This window comes from Asterias amurensis, chromosome 2 (genome assembly GCF_032118995.1).
Source record: "Asterias amurensis chromosome 2, ASM3211899v1".
Lineage (NCBI taxonomy): Eukaryota > Metazoa > Echinodermata > Asteroidea > Forcipulatida > Asteriidae > Asterias > Asterias amurensis.
In genome coordinates this window covers 11299852-11324973 of record NC_092649.1, presented here as the reverse complement: position 1 = coordinate 11324973, position 25122 = coordinate 11299852, and the positions used below count along the sequence as shown (strand labels likewise).

At 38.3% G+C, this 25122-nt stretch overlaps 3 protein-coding genes across 3 annotated transcripts in view; 2 read left to right on the top strand and 1 right to left on the bottom strand.

The window, feature by feature from the left end:
- Positions 1-5592: 5592 nt before the first annotated feature.
- LOC139951253 (uncharacterized) lies at positions 5593-7053 on the top strand. Its single transcript, XM_071950046.1, has one exon. The coding sequence runs from the start codon at positions 5930-5932 to the stop codon at positions 6956-6958; it is 1029 nt and encodes a 342-aa protein (XP_071806147.1). The 5' UTR covers positions 5593-5929; the 3' UTR covers positions 6959-7053.
- Positions 7054-14225: 7172 nt separating this feature from the next.
- LOC139949530 (thyrotropin-releasing hormone receptor-like) lies at positions 14226-15395 on the top strand. Its single transcript, XM_071947908.1, has one exon. The coding sequence runs from the start codon at positions 14226-14228 to the stop codon at positions 15393-15395; it is 1170 nt and encodes a 389-aa protein (XP_071804009.1).
- A 117-nt stretch (positions 15396-15512) lies between these two features.
- LOC139951047 (cadherin EGF LAG seven-pass G-type receptor 1-like) overlaps positions 15513-25122 on the bottom strand; it is a 40172-nt gene continuing 30562 nt past the window's right edge. Inside the window, exon 11 of the mRNA XM_071949866.1 lies at positions 15513-21011. Within this exon, the coding sequence (XP_071805967.1) occupies positions 20821-21011 (191 nt within the window). The 3' untranslated portion in view covers positions 15513-20820. The remainder of the gene's footprint in view (positions 21012-25122) is intronic.

Here is a 25122-nt window from a genome sequence, read left to right as displayed (position 1 = left end):
TTGTTTGATCCTTGTATATTAGGATAGGATATTTCCCCTTCTTTAATTGTAGCAATTTTGCCAAACTCTCATGGCCTGTTTGAGCGTCCATTGTCTCTTTGAGTGTTTCATTTACTTTGCCGAGTAAGAGATGTTTGCTTGTGGTTTTAAGAAGCTCTGGGTCCGAGACAAGTGTCCTTTTAAAGCTTAGACATTCGGCAACTTATCCCCAATTTGAAGGACACATTTTGAATAGAATGATTGACTGTTGTCCGTACAAAACTAACATCTAAAATACCAAAGTGTTGTATTGGAAATACAAACTGTTTACAAAGTACATTACCGTAGCCAAAGCTCTTGCCGCGCTCCCTAAAACTGTCCACTTTTCTAAACAATTGCGTTTTAAGGTCATCCATACAAGAGGAACTCTCACTAAACTGTTAAGTGTACATGACTGTTTCTTAAACATTTTATAGGACTTAAAGACACTGGACACTATTGGTAATTGACAAAGACTAGTCTTCTCACTTGGTGTATCTCAACATGCATAAAATAACAAACCTGTGAAAATTTGAGCTCAGTTGGTCAGCGAAGTTGCGAGATAACAATGAAAGAAAAAACTCCCTTGTCACACGAAGTTGTGTGCTTTCAGATGCTTGATTAGGTCTCGAAAACAAATTCGTGGAAAATTACTTCTTTCTCGAAAGCTACTTTACTTCAGAGGGAGCTGTTTCTCACAGTGTTTTATACTATCAACAGCTCCCAATTACTCATTACCAAGTAAGGTTTTATGCTAAGTATTATTTTGAGTAATTACCAACAGTGTCTACTGCCTTTAAAGGCATGGACACCCTGGTAACTGTCAAAGACACCTTGGTAATTGTCAAAGACAAGTCTCACGTGGTGTATCTCAACATGATGTGCACAAAATAATAAAACCGCTGACAATTTGAGCTCAATTGGTCGTCGAAGTTGCGAGATAATAACGAAATAAAAAAAACCTTGTCACACGAAGTTGTAGTGTGCTTTCAGATGCTTGATTTCGGGACCTCAAAATCTAATTCTGAGGTCTCGAAATCAAATTCGTGGAAAATTACTTCTTTCTCGAAAACTTCGTCACTTCAGAGGGCGCCGTTTCTCACAATTTTATTATACTATCAACCTCTCCCCATTACTCGTTACCAAGTAAGGTTTTATGCTAACAATTATTTTGAGTAATTACCAACAGTGTCCAGGGGTCGATTTCACAAAGAGTCTAGGACTAGTCCTAACGTAGGACTAGTCCTAGGAGATATACAAAACGTGTGGCTAGTCCTAAGTTAGGACGATTAACTTGTTCTAACTCGAGATAAGACTAGTCTTTGTAGCACCGGTGTGGCAGGAAATTCTGCTCCACCCCTGGCAAACTGTGCATCAACCAAAAATACAAAGTGTTCTTTATGTCTGTGGCACAAACTTCTTCTGATAGCGCCCTCTTTTTGAATCACTCTTCGGACTATATTAATTTCCCATATGATGGGGGACGGGGACAGAATATCCAGCGGACAGATTGTCATGCTGATGGCGTCATTGTGACGTCACAACATTAGTTTCATCGCCCTGTAAATATTTCGTTGATGTGTAGAGCTTGAAGGTGGCGTGGCTTTTTTCCATTTTGTTGTTGTCGAACATTCAACGCTAAGAATGAGAATTGTGCTGTCATCTTTTTGACGTCGGTGATTAAAATATTGTTCAGGAACTAATTTTTTACCTTGGTTTAGATTCTAAAAAAGAACGAAGCAGTCAATTATTATTTTATTTTTCTCCCACTTCCTGCTGACCAAGAAAAAAAGAATAGCTTAAACAGTTTTTCCGACATAAGGTCGGAACAGCTAATGAACATACTATTTTTGAATTGGCGGCTACAGCTGCAGCTACGGATGCGGCTTAGCAACGCCCCTATATGCAACGAAGCCGTAGCTGTTAGCCGACAATTCAGATACGGTCTTATGTGATCCTCCATGCTCTGTATAAACATTTGTACTGTATATAGGCGTTATGCTCTACTTCCTCACAGTTAAAGGTGGATTTCACAAAGAGTTAGGACTAGTCTTGTCTCGAGTTAGGACCAGTTACTCGTCCTAACTTAGGACTATCCATGTAAATTTGTATATCTCCTAGGACTAGTCCTAAGTTAGGACTAGTCCTAACTCTTTGTGAAATCGACCCCATCAGTGCCTTTAACTGCGAAGAACAATTCCTAATTACTTAAAACAATAAATTGTTAGCATAACAAACTTACTTGGTAACAAGCAATTGAGAGAGATAGTATAAAACATTGTAAAAAACGGCTCCCTCTGAAGTAACGCAGTTCTTTTTTAGAAAGGGGGTAATTTGTCGCTCAAATAATAATATACTTCACCTGAAGCCTTTAATACATCTGAAAGCACACCAAGGTAATGCAACAAGGGTATATTTTCTTTCATTATTCTCTAGCAACTTCGATGACCAATTGAGCCAAAAATGTTCAAATTGTAGTAAAATATGAATTGTAGTTAAATATGAACCTTGTGGTTTATATTGATAAATATGAACCTGTTATAGGTTTGTTATTTTGTGCATATGTTGGGATGCACCAAGTGAGAATACTGGTCTTTGAACAAAACGTGTCCAGTGCCTTTAAGCTTCTACCTGCAGTTATTTCCCCCATCCATAAGAGATTATAACCAACCTTGAGACCAAAACACAACTCTCTTAGGGCATCCCATGGCTACCCACCACCATCGATCGAACCCGTGATGAGCCGGTCGATTGCCCTACCGGCTGCCAAGCTAAGCCTCATTCAGCCCCTCTCTTTCACTGGCCGATCGACACCCCCAAGTACCCTGTTAATTATTCAGGTTATCGGACACCACAAACATCATTACCCCACTGCGTTATTTATACGCACTTTGCTGCAATTTTAATGAAATTAATTGCGAGCTCCAATCTGGTTAAAGGTTGCAATCGGATAGTATACAAAGTCAAGAATACCGCCTTGCGAGTGCTTATGCGGCAGTCGTACACTGTGTACTCATGCACGTGTGTACTCAACCTACTTTCTTGAATCGCTTGGCCCTGTTTTTCACTAATTTGATCAAATTGTATACACTGTGTGAGCTGTAGAAATAGTGACGAATATTGCGAATAGTAACTAATCTAAAGTGAATGATGTTTCAACTTGTGGGCGTGGTGTTATGTTAGAGCCATTAGTCACCTGCAAAAACTGCGGTGTAAACTATGAAACCATGGGTGTTATCACATTAACTACTGAAGACGGAATCAAATTAACTTCTTTTATATGGTGCTGTTGTATCACCAATGTAAACAAATTTCAGAAATCAATGTTTTGTAATACCCTGAGGGAGGTGTTACTTCTGATTCTCGCTTCAGTATCTTACAACGTGGTAACGTCCATGGTGTCAACTTGACACCCCAGTTTTTTTTTGCAGTGTAGTTACCGCTGATGTGCTGTATGGTTTTTGATAATATCAAAGATACAGTCAATCTCTGTAATCTTCTAGTTGTTCAATGTTCGTGCATGTATAAAGTCGTCGTAGGATACCATGCAGTATAGTCAAGCTCGAGGGTGTGAGGCGCCATTGTTGGTTCTTGGCATCTCTCCAGATTATACACTTTCAAAATATTGGACGTTGGGCCCACTTAAGTTGATGATGGAACAAATAGACAGACAAAGTTGCGTCTATCAGTAGGCCTCGCTCATCTAGAATATTATCTTGACTGAATTTGTAGTCAAAAGGTGTCCTGCTTTATAGGTAAACCCGTTCAGATAGGGGTTATTTGAAACACAACAAGAAGGGCATCTAAGAGGATTCGAACTGCGTCTTGATGGCGAGCGATCTCGGTGGTCTAGTTGGTAATGCATCTGCTCTAGATTGGCAGAGGTTGAGGGTTCAAATCCATCTCGAGTTATAAATTCCTGTAATCTTTGTCCACAGAACTCAGGAAAATAATGAGTATACTGTGCTTAGGCTACACACATTATTCTAAACACCATTATTCTAAACACCAGTACCTTGGATCGGTCGAGTTGGTCTTTGAAAAGTGTATGTAACCGTTTGTTATATTATGCGTATGATTAGAAAGATATTTTAAAAGTAGAATATAATGATCCACACAAGTATCACTCGAAATTGAGTGGTTTTCATTTTACCTCGTCGACAAACACGGTCGGCCATTTATGGGAGTCACATTTTTGACTCCCATAAATGGCCGACCGTAATATTTCGCAAAGTAAAAGGAAAACCAAGCAATTTCGAGGCAAATGTGTGTGGATCATTGTATTCTACATTTTAATCATCTTTATAACAAACGGTGACAAACGCTTTTCAAAGACCAACTCGACCGATCCAAGACAACATGTTCCTTTAAGTCACAGGTTATAAGCCTATGTACTATTTGCCGTAGGAAAGTGGTGCATTTCTGAGTTGTTTTTACTTTTGGCAATTGTCATTATGATCATCAGGTTGAATTGGTCCGAAGTGACAAATCCCATAAGAGGATTGTAACTTAAGTTTGGAAACTCCTCTGAACTCAATTGTGAGTCTGTCACAGCTTGAAGTGAAAAGCCTCTTAGAGAACACTTCGATACACAAACATTGATGCCCTAATTCTGGACGGTACGATCAATGGAACGTTTATAGAATTGCGTATAAAAAAGAACTTATGGAGGTTGTGAAAGTCGTATGTGTGAGTTTCCACACCTTTTTTTTCTTCGATTTTTATTGTGAACTCTCTCTATCTAAATTTTCCGTGAATTCAGAGTGAGATGACATTCCCTTGGTAGCGTAACACTCATGGTGTTGCCTTCGGGCAAAACAAAATGTGAAGGCTACAAATAAGTGCCTTCATGGCAATAACCTAATTGGAATAATAATGGTGAATTCATGGGGGAAATATCTCCTTACCAAGGGCTGCTGTGTGTTCGAGGAAGGAATTGTAGTTGTGTGTTATAATCGGCTTCCATTTTAGCTGGTGTCCGTGATGCCCTGACTCTTGAATAATAACAACTTTTACTTTTGTATGCCAGTGAAACTTCTCTGGTGAAACTGCCCGATTCACCACACAGTAAATAGTTGCAAAACGTTGACAAAACATTGGAAGTTATTTATGTGAACAGTCACAATCATGAGTACACTTTTTGTTACAAAGACAGCAAAATAAACAAACAGATCATTATTGAATATTGAGCAACTCTTAACAGGTCTTGTGTTTGAAATATAAATACATTGTTTACAATGACGTATGTGGACCACGAAAAGGGCAACTAATTAGCCCGACTGATCTGTCATTAATCTACACTCTTGTTACCAAGTCTAACCAACGGGCCCGTGCCTCCCGCATTCGCGGCATGATTGAGACTCTCATTTTCCGGTATCGATTGGCAAGCCCTCAAGATGCCAATTTGGGTCCTTTGGGTCCTTGGTACCTTCCCTGCTGTGAGATTAAAAATCTATTTCGGATTATGGGATTATCTCCTTTGACGGTATCTATAGGATGTCAACAAAGGTGGATGCAGTTGTCCTGTTCGTCTTGAGTAGGCGAACTTTTAATTGTGGAATATAACTGGCACAGGAGAGACCGTTATATGCAGAGCTGGGATCACAAACTTTTCTGATGAGTTCTTTTGAAGTGATATTTCATTTTTAGAAACTGTTGTCTGAATAGCATACTAAAATGTCTTGGATACTGTACCGGACCACTGGTTTGAACTTTTGTGGATAAATGAGAACCTTCATTGAGCTCGACAATCTGAACAAAATGGGGCTCCACTTGCCGTCTTTGAAAAAAGAAATGAAGTTTGACAATTTGAAGAAAACGCTCACTCTTGAGCAGCACCACATCCTCACAGTTTAATATCTCATGTGCACATCAGTCTTTCTCTGAGATTGATAAACTTGACTAAGTGAAGATGTCTACGCTCCTTGCAGCTCCGTTTGTTACTCGGCAGTCTACCTCCAAACTCCCGCTAGATATCCGTGGACGGACAGCAGCAGAGCAGGACAAGACGAAGACGAAGGGAAAGGAACGAAAGCACGATGCCGGTGACATCCTCGCCAGGAAACGTCTGGAGAACATACGGCGTCACAGCGCTCACACACGGCACCGAAACGGCATCATCAACGCTGCCGAGAAGAACCGGTTAAACAACACCGAGAAGCAGATGGACAAACTCCAGAAGCGGGCAGCGAATAACATTTCACGGTATCAACATCAGCTGCGACAAGAGCTGTACGAAATGGAAGCATCGAGGCGAGCACTACGTCATCATTCGGTAACGGAAGTATCCACGGAAACCCACACAGACAGAAAGGGCCTCTCCAAATTCGCCGCGAAAGGGAGGTACATGTACTCGGTTCGCAATGAGACGAAAGCACAGAAGGAAGGTATGGAGTCATTTAACAGCAGGAAAGAACATGCTTCCACCATGCTGAAACCGGCAAGGAGGCAGAGTGTAATCGCTATGGACAACGGTAAAAACATGGGCTCGGCCCCGCCAGACAATTACCACGAAGTTGGCAGACGACTCAGCATGGCGAGAATGCCTTCTTTTATTGAGACCTCTGACGACGATGACGACAGTTGCTTCATGGAAGATGTAGCTCTCCCTAGCAACCTAGGAGCTCCGGATGCAACCCAAGGACTACTATCACCACCTCCATTCGATATAGTCAAATTCCGCTCAGAGATTGGTCCAGAACTCCAAGTAGAACTTGATAATCTTGAAATCGGGAACTCGACTGGTGCGTCTTCAAACCCGAATTACGAGTGCCCGGAGGAGAGTACGACCGAGGGGAGAAAGGTCGCCCAACTGCCGTCTGCAACGTTGAAGCTTCCCCCGGTGCAGGTTAGCCGGAGCCTGGTTGGTGGAAGATCACCCAAACAGCAAGCCATGTCATCGTTGGTTAAGCCCGGGCTAAGCACCGTGTCTGAAAACTGAAAAACCAACTTACTACAGCTGCCTATTTTGAATGGACTTTTGTCGAAAAGTGGTGTAGGTTTTTCTCGGTTAGTTTCAGCAAAAAAGAAAGAAAAGTTTAAAGGAACACGTTGCCTTGGATCGGACGAGTTGGTCAAAACAAAAGCGTTTGTAACCGTTTTTTATAAAATGCATATGGTTGGAAAGATGTTTTAAAAGTAGAATACAATGATCCACACAAGTTTGCCTCGAAATTGCGTGGTTTTCCTTCTACTGTGCGAACTAACATGGTCGGCCATTTATGGGGGTCAAAATTTTGACCCCCATAAATGGCCGACGTGTTAGTCGACGAGGTAAAAGGAAGAATTTTGGAAAACCACGCAATTTCGAGGCATGTTTGTGTGGATCATTGTATTTTACTTTTACAACATCTTTCTACCCATATGTATTTTATAAAAACGGTTACAAACGCTTTTCAAAGACCAACTCGACCGATCCAAGGCAACGTGTTCCTTTAACGCATTTAAATAAATTCACGCATGTTTCCCCGGATTATTCAAACTATGGGTCTACCTTTAGCCCCTATTGTATCAGTGTCTTTTTCATGCACTATGACGATTTCGTTATTTTTGACATCGGGTTCGTTTTTTAGTCATTCTTATGAACATTGAAGACTACATCTTATCCATTTTCTTTCGAATGTCTACATACTAGGCCTACCTATTTACAATTGAATGAAAGACAGTTCTCTATGAACAAACTATACCTGGCAAGTAGATGCACACATGGTGTTGCCGCAAGCCAAAAATATACAATTGAATGGTTTACCAGCCTCTTGCTTATTTTTGCGAAATTGAATTGCACTTTCGACATAATGCGTTTGAATTAAATTGTTTGACCAGTGATTGTTGACTGTTGTTCAATGCTGATGCAACGGAGCATTCATTTCCAAACAACATCAAAAGAGCTTGGTGTTTAGTTGAATACAATTTCGTTGAAATTGGTCGGGAAAACCTATTAAAGGCAGTGGACACTATTGGTAATTGTCAAAGACTAGCCTTCACAGTTGGTGTATCTCAACATATGCATAAAATAACTAACCTGTGCAAATTTGAGCTCAATCGGTCATCAAAGTTGCGAGATAATAATGACAGAAGAAAACATTGTCACACAAAGTTGTGTGCGTTTAGATGGTTGATTTCGAGACCTCAAGTTCTAAATCTGAGGTCTCGAAATCAAATTCGTGGAAAATTACTTCTTTCTCAAAAACTATGGAACTTCAGAGGGAGCCGTTTATCACAATGTTTTATATCTTCAACCTCTCCCCATTACTCGTAATCAAGAAAGGTTTTATGCTAATAATTATTTTGAGTAATTACCAATAGTGTCCACTGCCTTTAAAGGAATTTTGATTTTTTACATAGTTTATGGTTACACTCGGAAGGTCAAGGAATGTACCAACTACACTATAAGTAGAACTCATTTTTGCATTAAGATTCAGTGTTTTAAATTAATTATGGACGCATATACTTATATAGATTAGGATTACTAATCATGATGAGATCATACTATACTTATTTATTCTTTCTTACTAATGTTACACATTAAACACCATTTGTTTGGTTAGTTTTGGAGTTTGGATCTGAAGTTTATCGTATCGACGTGAATTTTAAAATTTGGTAATTGTCAAAGACCAGTCTTCTCACTCGGTGTTTCTCAACATATGCATAAGATAACAAACCTGTGAAAAGTTTAGCTCAATTGGTCGTCGAGGTGGCGAGAGAATATTGGTAAAAAAAAACCACCCTTGTCACACGAAGTTGTGTGTTTTCACAAGCTCGAAATTTCGTTTTGAAATATTTCTGAGAATATCTGGCAATTTCTTCTTCCCCAAAGGGTTTTCTAACGCATGAGTTAACTAAGAATCGGGATGGTATATATTATATATAGGGTCGCTTTTGTTTTTAACGTTACAAGATTGTTTCTGGTTTGTCACTGGCTGGTGTAACAACGCTGTTGCCTATGCTTAATTCGATACAATTGGTTGATTGATTTGATTTATTCACAGGCAACAATTTACACACAACAGCATAAGGTAAATAACAAATGAAATAAAATAAACAAATTTAGAACACTAGAAATGAAAAACTGTACACAATGATCAAAGGGTTGCCCCAAAAAGCCAATGACTGTTGTCGAGAAATGGACAACGAGTCCATAAGGAAAAGATAATTAGCCTCCCTTTGCTGAGCCATCTTAGAAGATGCCTCAGGGCTTCTTCACTAGTTGCAGGATGTCTATTCACCCTCACAGGAGTAATCGATAAAAGTCGGTCATAATATTTGCTTTTCAATCGAATCGATTTTATTGTATATGTATACGCGTTATTTGCTTAGGTTGATTTCATCAGCGAGAAAAGTTTAAGGATGTGTCACACGAGGCAACTTTCTTTTACAGGCAACCATGGTTGGAGGCAACCAATTGCAGTGCATGCTACAGGGCCATTTCAGTAGCACATTAGTCATGTTTCAAACAATGCTTTACGATTCCCATGAAATGTGTGAATATTCAAATGTCAACAGATTCTCTTCTTTGAGAATGCCTGGAACTGGTTGCATGTAAATTACATCGTGTATGACATGACCATATCTTAAAACTTAGCGGCTTTGTAGTTTGTAAAACCGCTAAGTACAAGCTTAGTAATAAAATGTGTCACAGTTCACCGTCAGTCGTAAAGGAAACCTGCCCTCTGTTGACTATTAATCAGGAGGAACATCCTTCTTTTTGTTTTATCCAAAGCCCTGGGTCAAATTTAATAGCGCTGCTTAGCGGCCGATTTTATGCTTACTGTGCGATCTTCATTCCATAGCGCTGCTAACCGTAAACACGATAAGGCAAGATAACATTCCGGTGCTTACTGCACGAAAATAAATTACGTAGCAAAACAAACGCACGGTGAACGCGCAATATGGCCACCTAAGTTTCCTGCTAATCCGTGAAATATGCTTGCACCGTAAGCACGGAAATTGGCTTGCAGCGCTATGAAATTGGGCCCTGGTAACCGGTGGCCTGCTGAGCTAACTGAGCGGAGTACAGGTTCAGAATCACAAGATACATCAAATTAAAAGCCCTTTTGCTGTCGGTATCACTCCGTGGGTAAATTATTCTGCTTTGTCTCCAAACGTTTTAAAGGCAGTGGACACTATTAGTAGTTACCCAAAATTATTATCAGCATAAAACCTTACTTGGTAACGAGTAATGGGGAGAGGTTGATAGTATAAAACATTGTGAGAAACGGCTCCCTCTGAAGTCACGTTGTTTTCAAGAAAGAAGTAACTTTCCACGAATTTGATTTCGTGACCTCAAGTTTAAAATTTGAGGTCTCGAAATCAAGCATCTAAAAGCACACAACTCCGTGTGACAATGGTGTTTTTTTCTTTCATAGTTATCTAGCAACTCCGACGACCAATCGAGCTAAATTTTTCATAGGTTTGTTATTTTATGCAAATGTTGATTTACACTAAATGAGAAGACTGGTCTTTGACAATTACCAATAGTGTTCACTGTCTTTAAACGTGAAACTGTGTGGAGTTTGTTAAGCGGTTTTCCTCTCGGAGTACGTTCTTAATTAAAGAAATGATAAATAAGCGCACAAATATATGAAAAAACAACAATAATACAAGTTAAAAAATGTTTAAATGTGACATAACAAGACATACACTACTGCTTTGTTTGCAAATATTCCTTTGATTCTATTGCAACATAAACTGACGTGAAATAAATTGTATCTGTGTAAAACTAGGGCAGTTAATTGAATAATCGCCCACATGATCCAACTATGCTTGGCATACCCTTAAAAGCAAAATGATATAAAATAATTCAAGACAAGTAAAAAAACCTGTTCTTTTTGTTCTGCTGTAATTTTGTATCATGCCTCGGATGTTCGTGTCTAACACGTTAATTGATTAAATGCTAAAAGTGAAGGCGAACGTCTGCTGTCGAGGTGTATTTTCAGAACAGTCACGTTTCATTATTTTTCGTGTGTTCCATTCCATGGTCTAAGAATAATAGTTCCCCAGAGGAGCCCTCAAATTTAGTCTTCTATTTTGTTGACAAGACCAACCCAGACGATCAATGTTTATTTCGATAAGCTCAGATTTACGACGGGGAATTTTGAGAACTTGGAGAACATCGCAAGAGCAGGAACTATATGCATTGCTGGTTGGTGATTTAAATAAACAAAACAATTTTTGACATAGTGATGATAAAAACAAAGCTTCTTCGCTGAACACCATGTTAAACCTTTTTCATATCTTAATGGGTACATTTTAAATGTTCATTCTCGTTCATTTGAGAACTATTTCACAACTTGGGTTAAAAATGCCGAGCTTGCTCTTTGAATGTGTAATTGTTTCCAACACACAGTTTTAATTACAAACATTTGTTCATATTTAATCACTCTCTTTTAATCTTTTAAAACATTTCCTTACTCAAAGTTATTAAACTTGTCTTTTTGTCTTCGAGAAAGACTATGGTAACTAAATGTACACACCATTAAATAAATGATAAATAAATAAATAAATAATAACAAGTCTTATATAGCGCAGTTTACAATAAACCGTATCAATGCACTTTACATTAGTGCCCTGGTCATAGGGTCAATAACATCCCTTTTTTAAATGTTTCTCGGCTCCCTTGGGAGTATACAACCTGGACAACCATTTATTTCGCTCCAAAGGCTATTTCATTCACAATATCAACCTCTACTCTCGAATGTACCCATTTATACCCCTGGGTGAAGAGAAGCAATTATAGTAAAGTATCTTGCTCAATGACACACAGTCACGACTGCGACCATTCAGTCATTTGGGTTTGTGAGCAGTTTACAACATAACAAGTGACCATTCATTTTCTAAGGATGTGACGAATTGTATCTGAGAAACATTTCAGTCCGCATTAAGCCCACAAAAATGTCTCCCAAACCCTCTAAATTGGTTGAAATATAGCTATTTTTACGAAATTCCTCTACGACTAAAGACCAGGTTCCATCCTACATTGAATACTTGGTTTTGAGGAGTATCTTTAACTCACAGACACACTAATCTGTGAAGGCAAAGGATCATCTCACTTGTCTGGGTCAGACAGTGCGATGTATCTTTATCTGACTTTTGACCTGGATTTGGTTACACGTGTTTGATGCATAGCGAAGAATGCGCCGAGGGGTGAGGCGCATGATATTAAAGTTCAAGTTATCAATCGCAGCACTCGTTTTACATTCGGTTCATTCTTGTTAAGATGGTTTAAAGGCACTGGACACCTTTAGCTGTGGTCAAAGACCAGTATTTTATCAGACTGTATTCCAACGTATGCATACAACTTGGGCCCAATTGGTAATCAAAGTAGCCAGAGAGTAATGAAGGGAAAAAACACCCAGTTGTCAAGAAAGCAAACAGCTGTTTTAAATAATTAATGATATAGTGTCAAGTGCCTTTAAGATGGTTTTAAAAGAGTTTTCAAGACGCACCGTGAACTTTCGACTTAAAAAAAACAAACGATAAAGATACATTATGGAAGCATGCAGAGAAGAGATCTAACAAACTGTAATTATTGGTAACAAATATTTATGAGTTTGGAAGATTGCTCTCCGACATAACTTGGATGTCACAGCCAACGTGTTAAGAACATGTTGAATAAAAAATCAAAAGCAGGTTGCACTAATCACTTAACATTTAAAGTCCCCTTATTACATTCTCAGAAACATCAAGGGATGTTTCTCAAAATAAATTGTTATGAACTATCAACAGCTGTAGCCAATATCATGGTCAACAATACTTGAAGTATTTACCTCAGGAATACTCTCCCTTTAAAAGTAAAACCCACACTGTTAAATCCGCCGCGTGAGTTTAAAAGTCAGCTCGCACTCAAACAGAATAGAGGTAACATAATTCTTTGTTTTTAATTGGTGTTGGTTTTAAGTTATGGTGCATTATTTGGCAGCTAGGCTTATAAGTAACTTGAAACATTAAGTTCTGCCATAGTGTAATAAAGTATATTCCCTTTAAGGAACACGTTGCCTTGGATCGGTCGAGTTGGTCTTTGAAAAGCGCATGTAACCGTTTGTTGAAGAATGCATGGTTAGAAACTAAGATATTTTAAAAATAGAATATAACGATCCACACAAGTATCACTCGAAATTGCGTGGTTTTCCTTTTTCCTCTCGTCGACAAACACGGTTGGCCAATACTCCTACAAATGGCCGACCGTGTTAGTTAGCAAAGTAAAAGGAAAACCACGCAATTTCGAGGCAAATGTGTGTGGAGCATTGTATTTTACTTTTAAACGTCTTTCTAACCATAATATGCATTTTATGACAAACGGTTACAAACGCTTTTCAAAGACCAACTCGACCGATCCAAGGCAACGTGTTCCTTTAATTCTAAAGCCTGTTTAGGCACCGACAGCTACATTGGAGGACATTGGTATAGCAATGACAGCTATAGTTGCCGGTCACCCCAATCTAAACATCACGTGTGACATATGCAGATCCATTTCCAAGCCAATCTCTCATCCTTCGTGGCCCAGATAATAAAAATCTTCTGTCGCACCACGGAGCTAGCCCTATGATCACACTGCACTACACAAACACCACACGATCCGTCGCTACTTATTATGTTTTTATAATCCGCGTTCTGTTGGTGATATTCATGGTTGTAAATAATAGTATAGATTTGATTGGGGTGTATTCATCAAACACGTGCGATGGTTACACAGCTTCTGGAGGGAACACACACCATCCATCATCGTTTATCACACGTTGGAGTGTGGTCTTGATGAGAAAGATGACAGGAATGGATTGTGTCACTCGACAATTCCCTTTGGGTGAATGTCATAATTATTAGAGACCAGCGACTGTGCATTATTGGCGGTTGAGCTTTAGAGCAGCGGGCTTGCAGAAATCCCTGTGTATGATATTAAGATGTTTCGTCAAGAAATATTTGCAAGAGTTGAGCACAGCTCCACTGCGGCTAACATTCTTCGCTTCACATTCGCATTTGCATTACGTACGAACCGGGCTTGTAGCTCAGCACTATGTGTAAATAACCAGTATTTGCCATCTGTTAATTTGTGTTTTGTTCGGAAACGGAAAAGCCATCCCTCTTAAAAACAATAAACCAGCAACTAAAAACATTCGAAGGATAATGATTAACCGATTGACTCAGCTGTATTCACAACATTAACACAGAACCACAAGGGATATAGGAACTCATGTAACTTATGATATCCGAGAATGAACTCCTCGGACGAGCAGCAGCGCACATTGTGCGATCAGGACCAGGCTGTTTTACTCCTCACTAAGGACAATGTCACCTCTTATATGTACAGCCAGGAAGATACAGTGGTGATTTGTATCATCATGCCAGTTATTCTGACCATAGGATTGCTTGGAAATGGTGCTTTTCTGATAGTCATCGCACGTGTACCGTGGATGCGGAAAGTTACTAGTAATCTCTACCTAGCTTGCTTGGCAGTTGTTGATATAACACTCATCGCTGTGGCAATTGGGGTTCGCCTAACCCGATTCCTTGCCTCTCCCATCTTGACCGATGACACCGTCCTCGGAGTACCCGGGTGTGTTACTTTGTACTTCATCTCCGACTTGTGCTTCTTCTTGTCTCAATTCCTGATCACGCTTATTTCATTCGAGAGATACAACGCCGTGTGCCGGCCCTTTACTTTCCGGAGTAAATCGGGGGGCGGGAGGAGGACGCGGGTCCCTGCGAGGCGGGTCGCGGGGTGTTTCCTCGTCGGGGCTGCAGCCGCGAGTCTCATCATTCCGGATAGAATGATCTGGAAGGAAACGTGTATCTCATGGTATCCACCAGGATCAGGAGACGATTCTGACGACCTACCTACCTCCATAGGCCAGTGCTCTTCCGTGGTAACATGGTACTTCAATTTCTCCAACTGTATCCAGACTGTTCCGTTCTTTTTGACGATGATCATGAACTTGACGCTGTACGTCCTAACTGCACGAAAGCTCTACATTGAGGCCAAACGAAGGGGGCCTTTTAGTGCCAATACAGAGGAGCAAAATCGAATACGGGATCAGATCACCAGAATGCTGATCTTCAATGGTACGGCTTTCTTCATCTTTCTAGCGCCGTTCGAGTCCATCGCTCTAGCCCTGACCATCAGGGATTTGAGCGGGGCACCACCGGCTCTGACCGCCAATCAGTTCTCCCTGGCTCTTAACATATGCCGTTGTTTAGTCTATGTTAACTCGGCTATCAATCCATTTATTTATACACTGACAAGTCCAGCTTATAGAAGAGCTTTCTTGGAGGCAGCGGGAATTGTAAAGAAGCAGGAGTTTGCATCTCATTCCCATCAAGATCGCGATGGTTTGAATCTTTCAGATCAAGCCAGATCGTTAGACCAAGACCTTAACGTACACTAAGAGGCTTTACAAAATAATGTACTGTTTGGTTATTTTGTTGTTGTTATTTATTGTTTATGCAATAATCGTAATAGTTTAATCGTATACAGTAAATTGTCCTAAACAGCAAACTACGGATTTGGCTTCAGATTCGGCTCAGGCTAGCATGGCCTGCGTTTGTTTTAGCAATGTTAAGCTGCACGTTACGCGAGCAAAAATGTGAACGTGAACATAAAAAAAATTGTGTTGATTTTGGGTGGTGTCGCCACTTTGTGCTTATTTCATGCTCACGTATGACGTCTGCGCGCACATACGTACCTGACGTGAAAAATTGTAACTTTACGTAAGCTAAAAACGTGAGTTTTAACTACACAATTTTCTTACGTTTACGTTCACGTTCAGGTTCACGTTTACGCGAAACATGCAGCTAAAGCACCCTTCGGCTCAGATAAGGCTCAGGCTAGCTTGGCCCCGCGGTTGTTTTGAAAATTTTGTGCGTGCTTTCCGTGCGTGCTCAGGGCTTCAGACTTTAGAGAACGTAGCATGAAGCCGATCCAAAATCGAAGCCGTGTATTCGGAAAAGGACCTATGTGGGCACGATGTCAGTTTTGAGTTCTACATTCGTTCTAAACTTTGGCTCGGATATAACATAGAGTTTCCTTCATGGATATAATTAGACAACGAGCCTCTTTGAAAAGATCAGAATATGCCGACAACTATTTGAAAACAATTGTAATAATTTCTAATAGGTTTTATTACCATGCAGCCGGTTTATTGATAATAATAGTTGTTGTTTATTCGGAATGCGAGAAACAAATAAAGAGTCATAAGTGATATAGTCTGGAATGGTTGTTGTTATTTACAAATTCAGCAACTTAAAGGCAGTGTATACTGTTGGTAATTACTAAAACTAGTTCTCAAAATCAAGCATCAGTCTGAAAGCGCACAACTTCGTGTGACAGGGGTGTTTTTTTCTTTCATTATTACCTGAATCTTTCGATTCAGCTCAAATTTTCAGAGGTTTTTTATTTTATGCATATCTTGAGATACACCAACTGTGAAGACTAGTCTTTGACAATTACCAATAGTGTCCAGTGTACTTAAGCTGTGGCAAATACCACACCGCTGCCGAATCATGACCGGTTCTGAATTAGTGCATTCGGTTACTGCTATGTGTATTTTACAAGCAGTGGAGCACAGGTTGTTACTGTTAAGGTCATTGGCAAAAATTAATTTAATTTCATTTCATTTCAATAATTAGTTCTGGTTGTGATGCCAAGGTTGCTCAGGAAAGTGGACTGAATCATTAGACTAGCCACACAAACCATGGAGAGAAAATAAAAGAAAGGGAGTAAAACAATTGAATGTGGGAGGAAAAAACCCAGAAAATTAATTTGGCGAAACCCCACGGCATAGGTTCTGAAACCCTATCACAATAGTGCTACAGCAGAATAAAAAAAACAAAACAAAAAACACCGACAGCTGCAGCCGCAAATTATTCTACATTCCAGCCTAAGGTGCTGCCGAAGCTATTAATTCAGAAGCCGGTAATTATTGACAACTAATACATATTTTAATTAAAGTTATCATAAGGTAGGACTCGTGAAGATAAAGAACACCAATGAATATTTACTCTGAAAGCCGACTGATTATATAAAATTCACTACCGGAACCATTTTGTTCTGAGAAACATTTCCCTCTGAAATAAAGTCATCTTCGAGTAAATCTGTATCTGAAAAACCTTAAACAAAATGCAACTGCTGATTTCGGTTGTGACAACAAACAATTAAGAACAATATGTCTATAATGCTTACAATATTGGTAATGATTTTCACCATTTTCCACACAGCGGACTAAACCAGAATTTCATAGGTTTGTTATTTCATGTGTTTTGCTTGATTAATGAAAACATGCACACAGTGTGCAGTTAAATATAGACCTTCAGCCAAACCAATCGCGTATTACAACCTTTATACAATTCTATTTGAAGAAGCGAAATGACATGGGCCAAATTTCGTAGAACTGCTTAAGCAGAAAATACTGTTTACAACATTTTTGTTAAGCAAAAGTAAGCAGGATACCAGTCACAGATTGTACGTGTGACATTCTACTTTGGTTGGTTTGCTTATTGTGGTAAGGAGAATTTGGTTGTGCTTAGCTACTTTTAATGCTTTAAGCAGTTCTATGAAAGATCACCACTGATAATAAAGCTGCTTACCTTACAAGTCTCGAAAGCAAATAAGCAGGATACCAGTCAGGAATAGTGCATGTGACATGGTGTGTTGGCAGGTAACCTTATACTGGTAAGCATGTTGTGCTTAGCTACTCTTTATGCACTGGACACTGGACACTATTGGTAATTGTCAAAGACCAGTCTTCTTACTTGGTGTATCTCAACATATGCATAAAAAACAAACCTGTGAAAATGTGAGCTCAATCGGTCGTCGAAGTTGCAAGATAATAATGAAAGAAAAAAACACAATTGTCACACGAAGTTGTGAGTGTTTAGATTGTTGATTTCGAGACCTCAAATTCTAAATCTGAGGTCTCGAAATCAAATTCATGGAGAATTACTTCTTTTTGGAAACTACGTCACTTCAGAGAGAGCCGTTTCTCACTGTTTTATACTATCAACCTCTCCCCAATACTCATCACCAAGTAAGGTTTTATGCTAATAATTATTTTGAGTAAATACCAATAGTGTCCATACATTGCCTTTAAAGCAGCTCTTCGAAATTATGCCCTGGCCGTAAATGTGATGATAGCACCGTAAACAACAGAAATAAATGTACATAAAAATGGTATAAGTAACATTAATATATTTTTGGCTATAAGTTAACATAATTGATGAATTTTGAATTAAATACACGTGATTACAACAGTTAAAAATGAATGCTCGTATAGGCTTCTTCTGTCATATGCGTTAGAATAATGAATATTAAGATGTCAGTTTATTTGACTAAAAGCTTACTATTATAGTTTATACTCGGCTAGCCCCGTCAGCAGCAGGAGGGCATCTTGGTATTATGCCTTCGTCTGCCATGATAGAGTCAATGAACAATTTGTTACAAGTAACAAACATTGAAATCAATCAGAAAAGGAATACCATTTGAATATTAACTATATTCACATTCATTTCTTCTGATTAAAAACATCATGATTTTGGGTGATCATTTATATGGAGTGTAATTATTTGTAACGACATGTGTACTTGAATACCGATGTTCATGAAAAATAAGTTTCTGAAGCGCTGTAATGTCAGCAAATTAATTTTGCTCAAATATTGACCAAAATAAGCTTGTTATTAAACCATCAACAGCAACTTAATTAGTAAGTGGCCTGGGGCCAATTTCATAGAGCTGCTTAAGCCAAAAATTTGCTTAAGCACGAAAATAGGTCGCTTATTTTTCACATGTTACTGGCAAAAATTTAATGCCATATAAATTGCTTGTGACTGGTATTTAGCTGTTGTTTACTTAGCATAACAATTGAGTTGAGTCTTGGCCGGTAATCTGATTTTACTAAGCAAGGATTTTTTTGCTTAAGCAAAATTTTGTGCTTAAGCAGCTCTATGAAATTGGGCCCTGATGTTTCGAATCGAGCTAAGTCTTTTGCTAGCGTTGAAACGTCAATTCACTGACTCATGTGTACCATATGTATTCCATTTAAAGAATAGTCATTTTGGTTGGTTAGCAATTTGCAACAGCTTTTTGTCTCTTTATTAATAAGCGAAACATCTCTTTAAAATATTGTTATATCAGTTATTTCACGAACACTCCATTGAGTCAAAGATTTCTTTTGCAGACTACTTGTAAGATATGTTAAACGAAAACCAAATGATTGGAACGAATTCATTCGTCAAAAACCATCAAGGTTTCGACAATGTCGTACACTATGTGCCTTTGTGTGTAAAGACCGCGCAATGGAAAACGTTGGTCTATCGACATTCAACCCAACCAATTCAAACATTCTGTAGTTTCTAATTTCCTCTACACCACCTAAAACAACAATTGCAACCCCTAAACGAGAACGAAACAATAACAAAATGTACAACAGTAGCCAATATCCCGGATGTACAATCCACAATGCTAAAGTTCAGGTTGAACTGGGTTTATTGCTGTTAATTAATCAAGTCTGTTTGTGACAGTTTCCCTCTTCAATTATTAGTGAAGTGATACATTTACGCGCCTCCAGTCTGTAAAAAATTGATGCGGTAAAAGTGTAAAATGAAAACTTGTCTTCCATGTTTGGAGGCTTTATATTGGATATGTCGGTGTTCTTTTTTTCTCTGATGAAAATTCATGGATGTCGTTACTTGACAAGTTAATTTGAAACTTTTGCCAGGACTATAAAATCACTCAAGACGAACGATGTACATATAACAGGTTCATATTTAACTGTATTTTTTTTAGATTTGGTTATTTTTCAAATTTACAGCTTAAAATTGTCATTGTGGTCTGTAAATTGCTCTCGAAACAGGATTTTAAATCAACAAATTTTACAATTTTTTCCTCCAAATCGTGAAAAATATGCTGTGACGACTCAATCTAATTTTGCTATGCTAACGTTTTCAAAATGGATAAATCACACGTATTTGTTGCATTATATCACACTCGTTGTCGTGTTTTAGTTTCAAGGGATACAACAATCTATCCCTTCCTCTGTTTCGGTTGGTTTTGAGCAGCAAAGGATAAACAAATATATGTCTTCCACTTTTCAGCTTGATTTTAGCACCAAAGGATAAACAAATCTATCCCTCCTTTTTCTTGCTAAGTTTGTGCACCCAATACTGAATTTGTTCTCCCAAAAATATTTTATGGAGAAAAACAGCATAATTTCAACACTTTGAAAACATCTTCAAGAACATTTGCTATATATTACCGAAAAAGGTAAAAAAAAAAAAAAATTCGTAGTTAATTGTGAACCTGTTATATAAAGTGGTATATAGACCATTTTACTTTCATTTACAAAAGAATGACCATGCATACATCCCATGGCCTTTCTGTCGCAGTCAAGATCATATTGTAGGTTTGATTTTTGTCAATAATTTCCACAATTGAATAAACAACTGGACAGGTTTTGAGATGTGCCTTTTTCTTTCTTCATATCGAATTTGGCAACAATAAGAAACATTGTTATAACAGTTATGTTAAAGTTTTTCCCGGTAAAAAGCGTGTATTGGGTTTTGGAAGAGTATATTATTCTGTATGGTAGAGAAAAACACCATTAATCCAATCGGTAATAGTTCACGTCAATCGACTCTATCAGGAGAAGGTCTAGCCGCAGCATGACAGTCACTGGAAACAAATGCTTGGGATGGCTTTATTCCAAGAGAAACTCAGGTTTTTTTTTCAGCTCCAAATCTTACTGCTGTAATAAACTTGTAATGGTTAAAATACAGGTTTTTTTTTATGTATAGTTGTTATTGACACATGCAAAGACATAACTAACGGATACGCTTAGCTTTGGTAGTTGCATCAACTGTACTGGACTCGCCAAACCCAGCTGTGGAATACCCCTTGATTGTGACTTTGTAACGTGTATTTGGTGTGAGCCCTTCGATCGTGTAAGTGGACTGCACTGGGCCGTTAATCATCACTGTCCAAGTATCTGATATTGACTCACCCACATCGTTCACTGAAATGAAAACAGACAAAGTCGTTCCGGTCATTATCATACAAAAACAAATTACATCAATGTAATACCAACAAAAGCTTGGTGTCAACTTTTCAAAATCAAATTTTCTATTTAGAGTTGGTGATGAATACTCGTTTCCAGTCGAAGTTTATTACTTACTTTTGTCTTGCTAAATATTTAGTGGCCTGACGTTTCGACCATTGCAGATTCTTTCTCTATCGAGCATGTTAACCTTTGAGAAAGACTCTGCTATATTGTTTTTTTTTTTGCATGGGCACCATAGGTCATTTTGGTTGGATAGCAGTTTGCAACAGCTAATTCACTGCTTCTTTTGTTGTATTATACATGTTTATATCAAAGCTGTGAAAAAAGGTAAAATAAATGAAACTATACAGACGCAAGTGTGAGTGCTCATAACAGAAACACGAACCGATTTATTATCAAACTAACCCAATATGAAACACACAAACCTTGCCAAAGGAATTACAAAGGAAAGTACAATAGTCAAATCGTTAATATAGAACGTGCAGCCATAAAACCATTTTGAAAAATCATTATATTCGCTGGGTCGAGGACAAGCAGTGAAAGGTATCTGTCTTTTTATTAAATTCTGGTGCAAATTGAAATTTCAGAATTGAAATGAAAAACCTCTTGGATTTCGTTATAATATTCAACAAAGAGAGCACGCGGTGTAGTTCCTAAATGGTATCGTGTAACGTATCTGTACTTTTCATCTTCTGGTGCAAATTGAAATTTCAGTCTTAAAATAAAAACTTCTTGGGTTTCTTTATTATCCCACAAAGAGCAGTTACTTCTTAATTGGCGTCACACGTTCCACTTAATTCATTAGCGATGTCTTGATATCGATTGCACTTCCTTAGAAATGGTTATCCTTCAAATTATGAAAAGTAATATTACGCAGTTTCCATGCACCGATTCCACGGAAAGCCAATTAAGTGTACTGAGAAGGAGCGCCAACCGACCTCGTGCGTGATGCCGAAGGTTCGTTGCGGGTTATCCAATTAAGTTTGTCACTACCTTTTAAGATATCTTTCTATTGCAACGTCACAGTTCTAAGTTTTTGGGCATCCAAACGTGGAAAAATATGGAAAGCCATAAATGCAAATCAAAAACAGATAGCTAAAGTTTGTAGAAATGGTACACAAAATATTAAAAAATAATATTGGGTTTGTTGGAAACAAAGCAGCCGATCGTGGGATGTATTTTCTTTTTACTAAAAGAATAGAGGAAATGTTGTACTGGTTAGAACATCTGTTGACAAGATTGAATGTTACGCTCCAACATTCCCCGTCCATACCAACCATGCAGCGTGGTTTGTTTACCAACAGTGGAACGGTCTATACTGGGACCTTGTCCGTATTAAATAGTCAAAAGCTGGATTTATTATATGCAATTTTACAAGCCACTGGTTTTAACATTAATTGGACACTCACTAGATTTGTAATTATACAATTTCACAATAGTTTTCATATCATATTATTTTCAGTTTAAATATTAACAGAAATGTAAAGCGTGCCTTTGCTAAACGATTCAAAGCTCTGCAAACTAGTGCAGGTTTGTAAAGGCAGTGGACACTATTGGTAATTGTCAAAATCCAGTCTTCTCACTTGGTGTATCTCAACATGCACATAAAATAACAAACCTGTGAAAATTTGAGCTCGATTGGTCGTCGGAGTTGCGAGATAATTTTGCAAGAAAAAAAACACCCTTGTCACACGAAGTTGTGTACTTTCAGATGCTTGATTTCGAGACCTCAAGTTCTAAACTTAAGGTCTCGAAATCAAGTTCGTGGAAAATTACTTCTTTCTCGAGAACTACATCACTTCAGAGGGAGCCATTTCTCACAATGTTTTATACTATCAACCTCTCCCTATTACTACTTTCCAATTAAGGTTTTATGCTAATAATTATTTGGAGTAATTACCAATAGTGTCCCCTGCCTTTAATAATCCCATGTACGCTTTTCAGGATATTAGGTCTAGGCATTCCGAATGGATTGAGGTAGAAAATTTCAAGTTCGAACACCCGTAAACTATAAGTTAATTATTCGATACCTCGATCAAAAGTCTAGCACCAATTGACCACAAAAATTAATGAATCGTCCACGAAAATTAATTCCCAATGTTACAATATTTCCGCGTCGCAAACAACATCCAAAATATACTCCTCTCGTTGTACTTATATTGCATTTCACTTTGCCTCACTGTACGTACAAAAAAATCTATTATTTTACGCACACGAAAAAAATCGCATAGGTTCAACCTGATGTGCGTAAAATTATCATGGTAGTTGTCACGTACATACATGATGAATATGTACGTACGTAACAGTTAATGTGTACGTACATAATACTTATTGTGTACGTACATAATACTTAATGTGTACGTACACGATAAGACCGGTTTTGTTTTTATTCATGTGGCATCACTATACCCGTTGTTTTGCAGTATAGTTGGCCTACATTCAACGCGCTAGGATTAATTATGACGTCCTTGTGAACATGCTGGGACCCAGAGGAGACTAATGAAATCTTTGAACCAATGAAAATAAACAAAGATGAATGCCCGAATAACATCCAGCGGATGTATTCACACGACCACTGTATTATTATTGTATACCTCGGCTTCTTATAAACGTGTATATTGAATCCTTTATCAAAACAAAATGGTTGTAGAATCTTGACACGGAATGAAAACGATCAAATAGAGGAACTGTGAAGTTTTACTTCCAATTAATTGAACAGTCAACCTGTTTTGTTTGAATGATCGTTTCATTATGAGTTTTGACTGCTTTTATTCGGGCATGTTTATTGTCAATATCAATAATGTGGTCGTAAATAATTGAGAACATGCAATAAAGTCTCTGCACTATTGAATGGAGACATCGGGTGTAGGGTATTTGGATTTTGAAAACTACCATTTTGGAAAAAGAGGGCATGTCATTTATAGAGCGAGTATTGAAAAACTAAAAGAGTAGAACAAATATCTTAAAGGCACTACCTCTTGGTGAAATGACCCAAGGGGTCGATTTCACAAAGAGTTAGGCCATAATCCTAACTTAGGACTAGTCCTAAAGGAGATATGAAAAAACCTAAGGCTAGTCCTAAGTTGGGATGAGTAAAACTCGTCCGAACTCGAGATAATACGAATCTGATTTCTTGGTGAAATCCACCCCTGGACACGTTGGTAAATTGACAAATACTTTGTTTCTTTTTATTTTGAAATGGAACATAACTCCGGCTTCGGTTTTAAAGGTTTTGTGTGACCTTAATCATTTAACGGGATAAGGGATTGTTGAAGGCAAAAAATCGATTCCAATATTCTCGAAATAATTCTTCAATATCCAGCAAAGTCACGACCAACCTACCGTCCGATGGATAATTATTGCGGGTGCGCATCTGCCACGTTCGACTGTTTCCTGCGTCTTAAATAATTTAATCACAGAAGTTTTTTATTGTTTAAGTAGGAGGTCAATCTAATAAAGCGACTAATCTTATTAACTATTCATCTTGAAAGCTTCGATGACGTTTAAACAGTTTTAATTAGTAGTATTTTTATTGTTATTTTCCTTTTTCTTTTTCCTTTTTGCTTTGTGGTTTATGAAAGCCATTGGATCCTTTCGGTAAACAGTATTGTCCAAGGCCCACACTTCGTGTATCACAACTTCTATATCAAATAACAAACCTGTGAAAATTTGGGCTTAATTGGTCATCGGAGTCGGGAGAAAATAACGGGAAAACCCACCCTTGTATCCGCGCGTTTCGCCGTGTCATGACATGTGTTTAAAATAAATCCGTAATTCTCGTTAACGAGAAATGATATTGTTTTACTGTTTTCTCAAAATATAAAGCATTTCATGGAATAATATTTCAAGGGAAGTATTTCCCCACTACCTTCTGTAAACCCTGTAAGTTATTTTTAAATCTGTGAACTTTTTTTTTCTGTACCGAAAGGGTCCAATGGCTTTAATTAACCTATATTTTTGCAGATCGATTTGGCCCATTATCTCTCTAGTTTAAATATAGAGGTTGCCCCGTGTTCACACCAACAACCCGTCGGTATCACCCATTAAAATATATCTCAATCTCGGT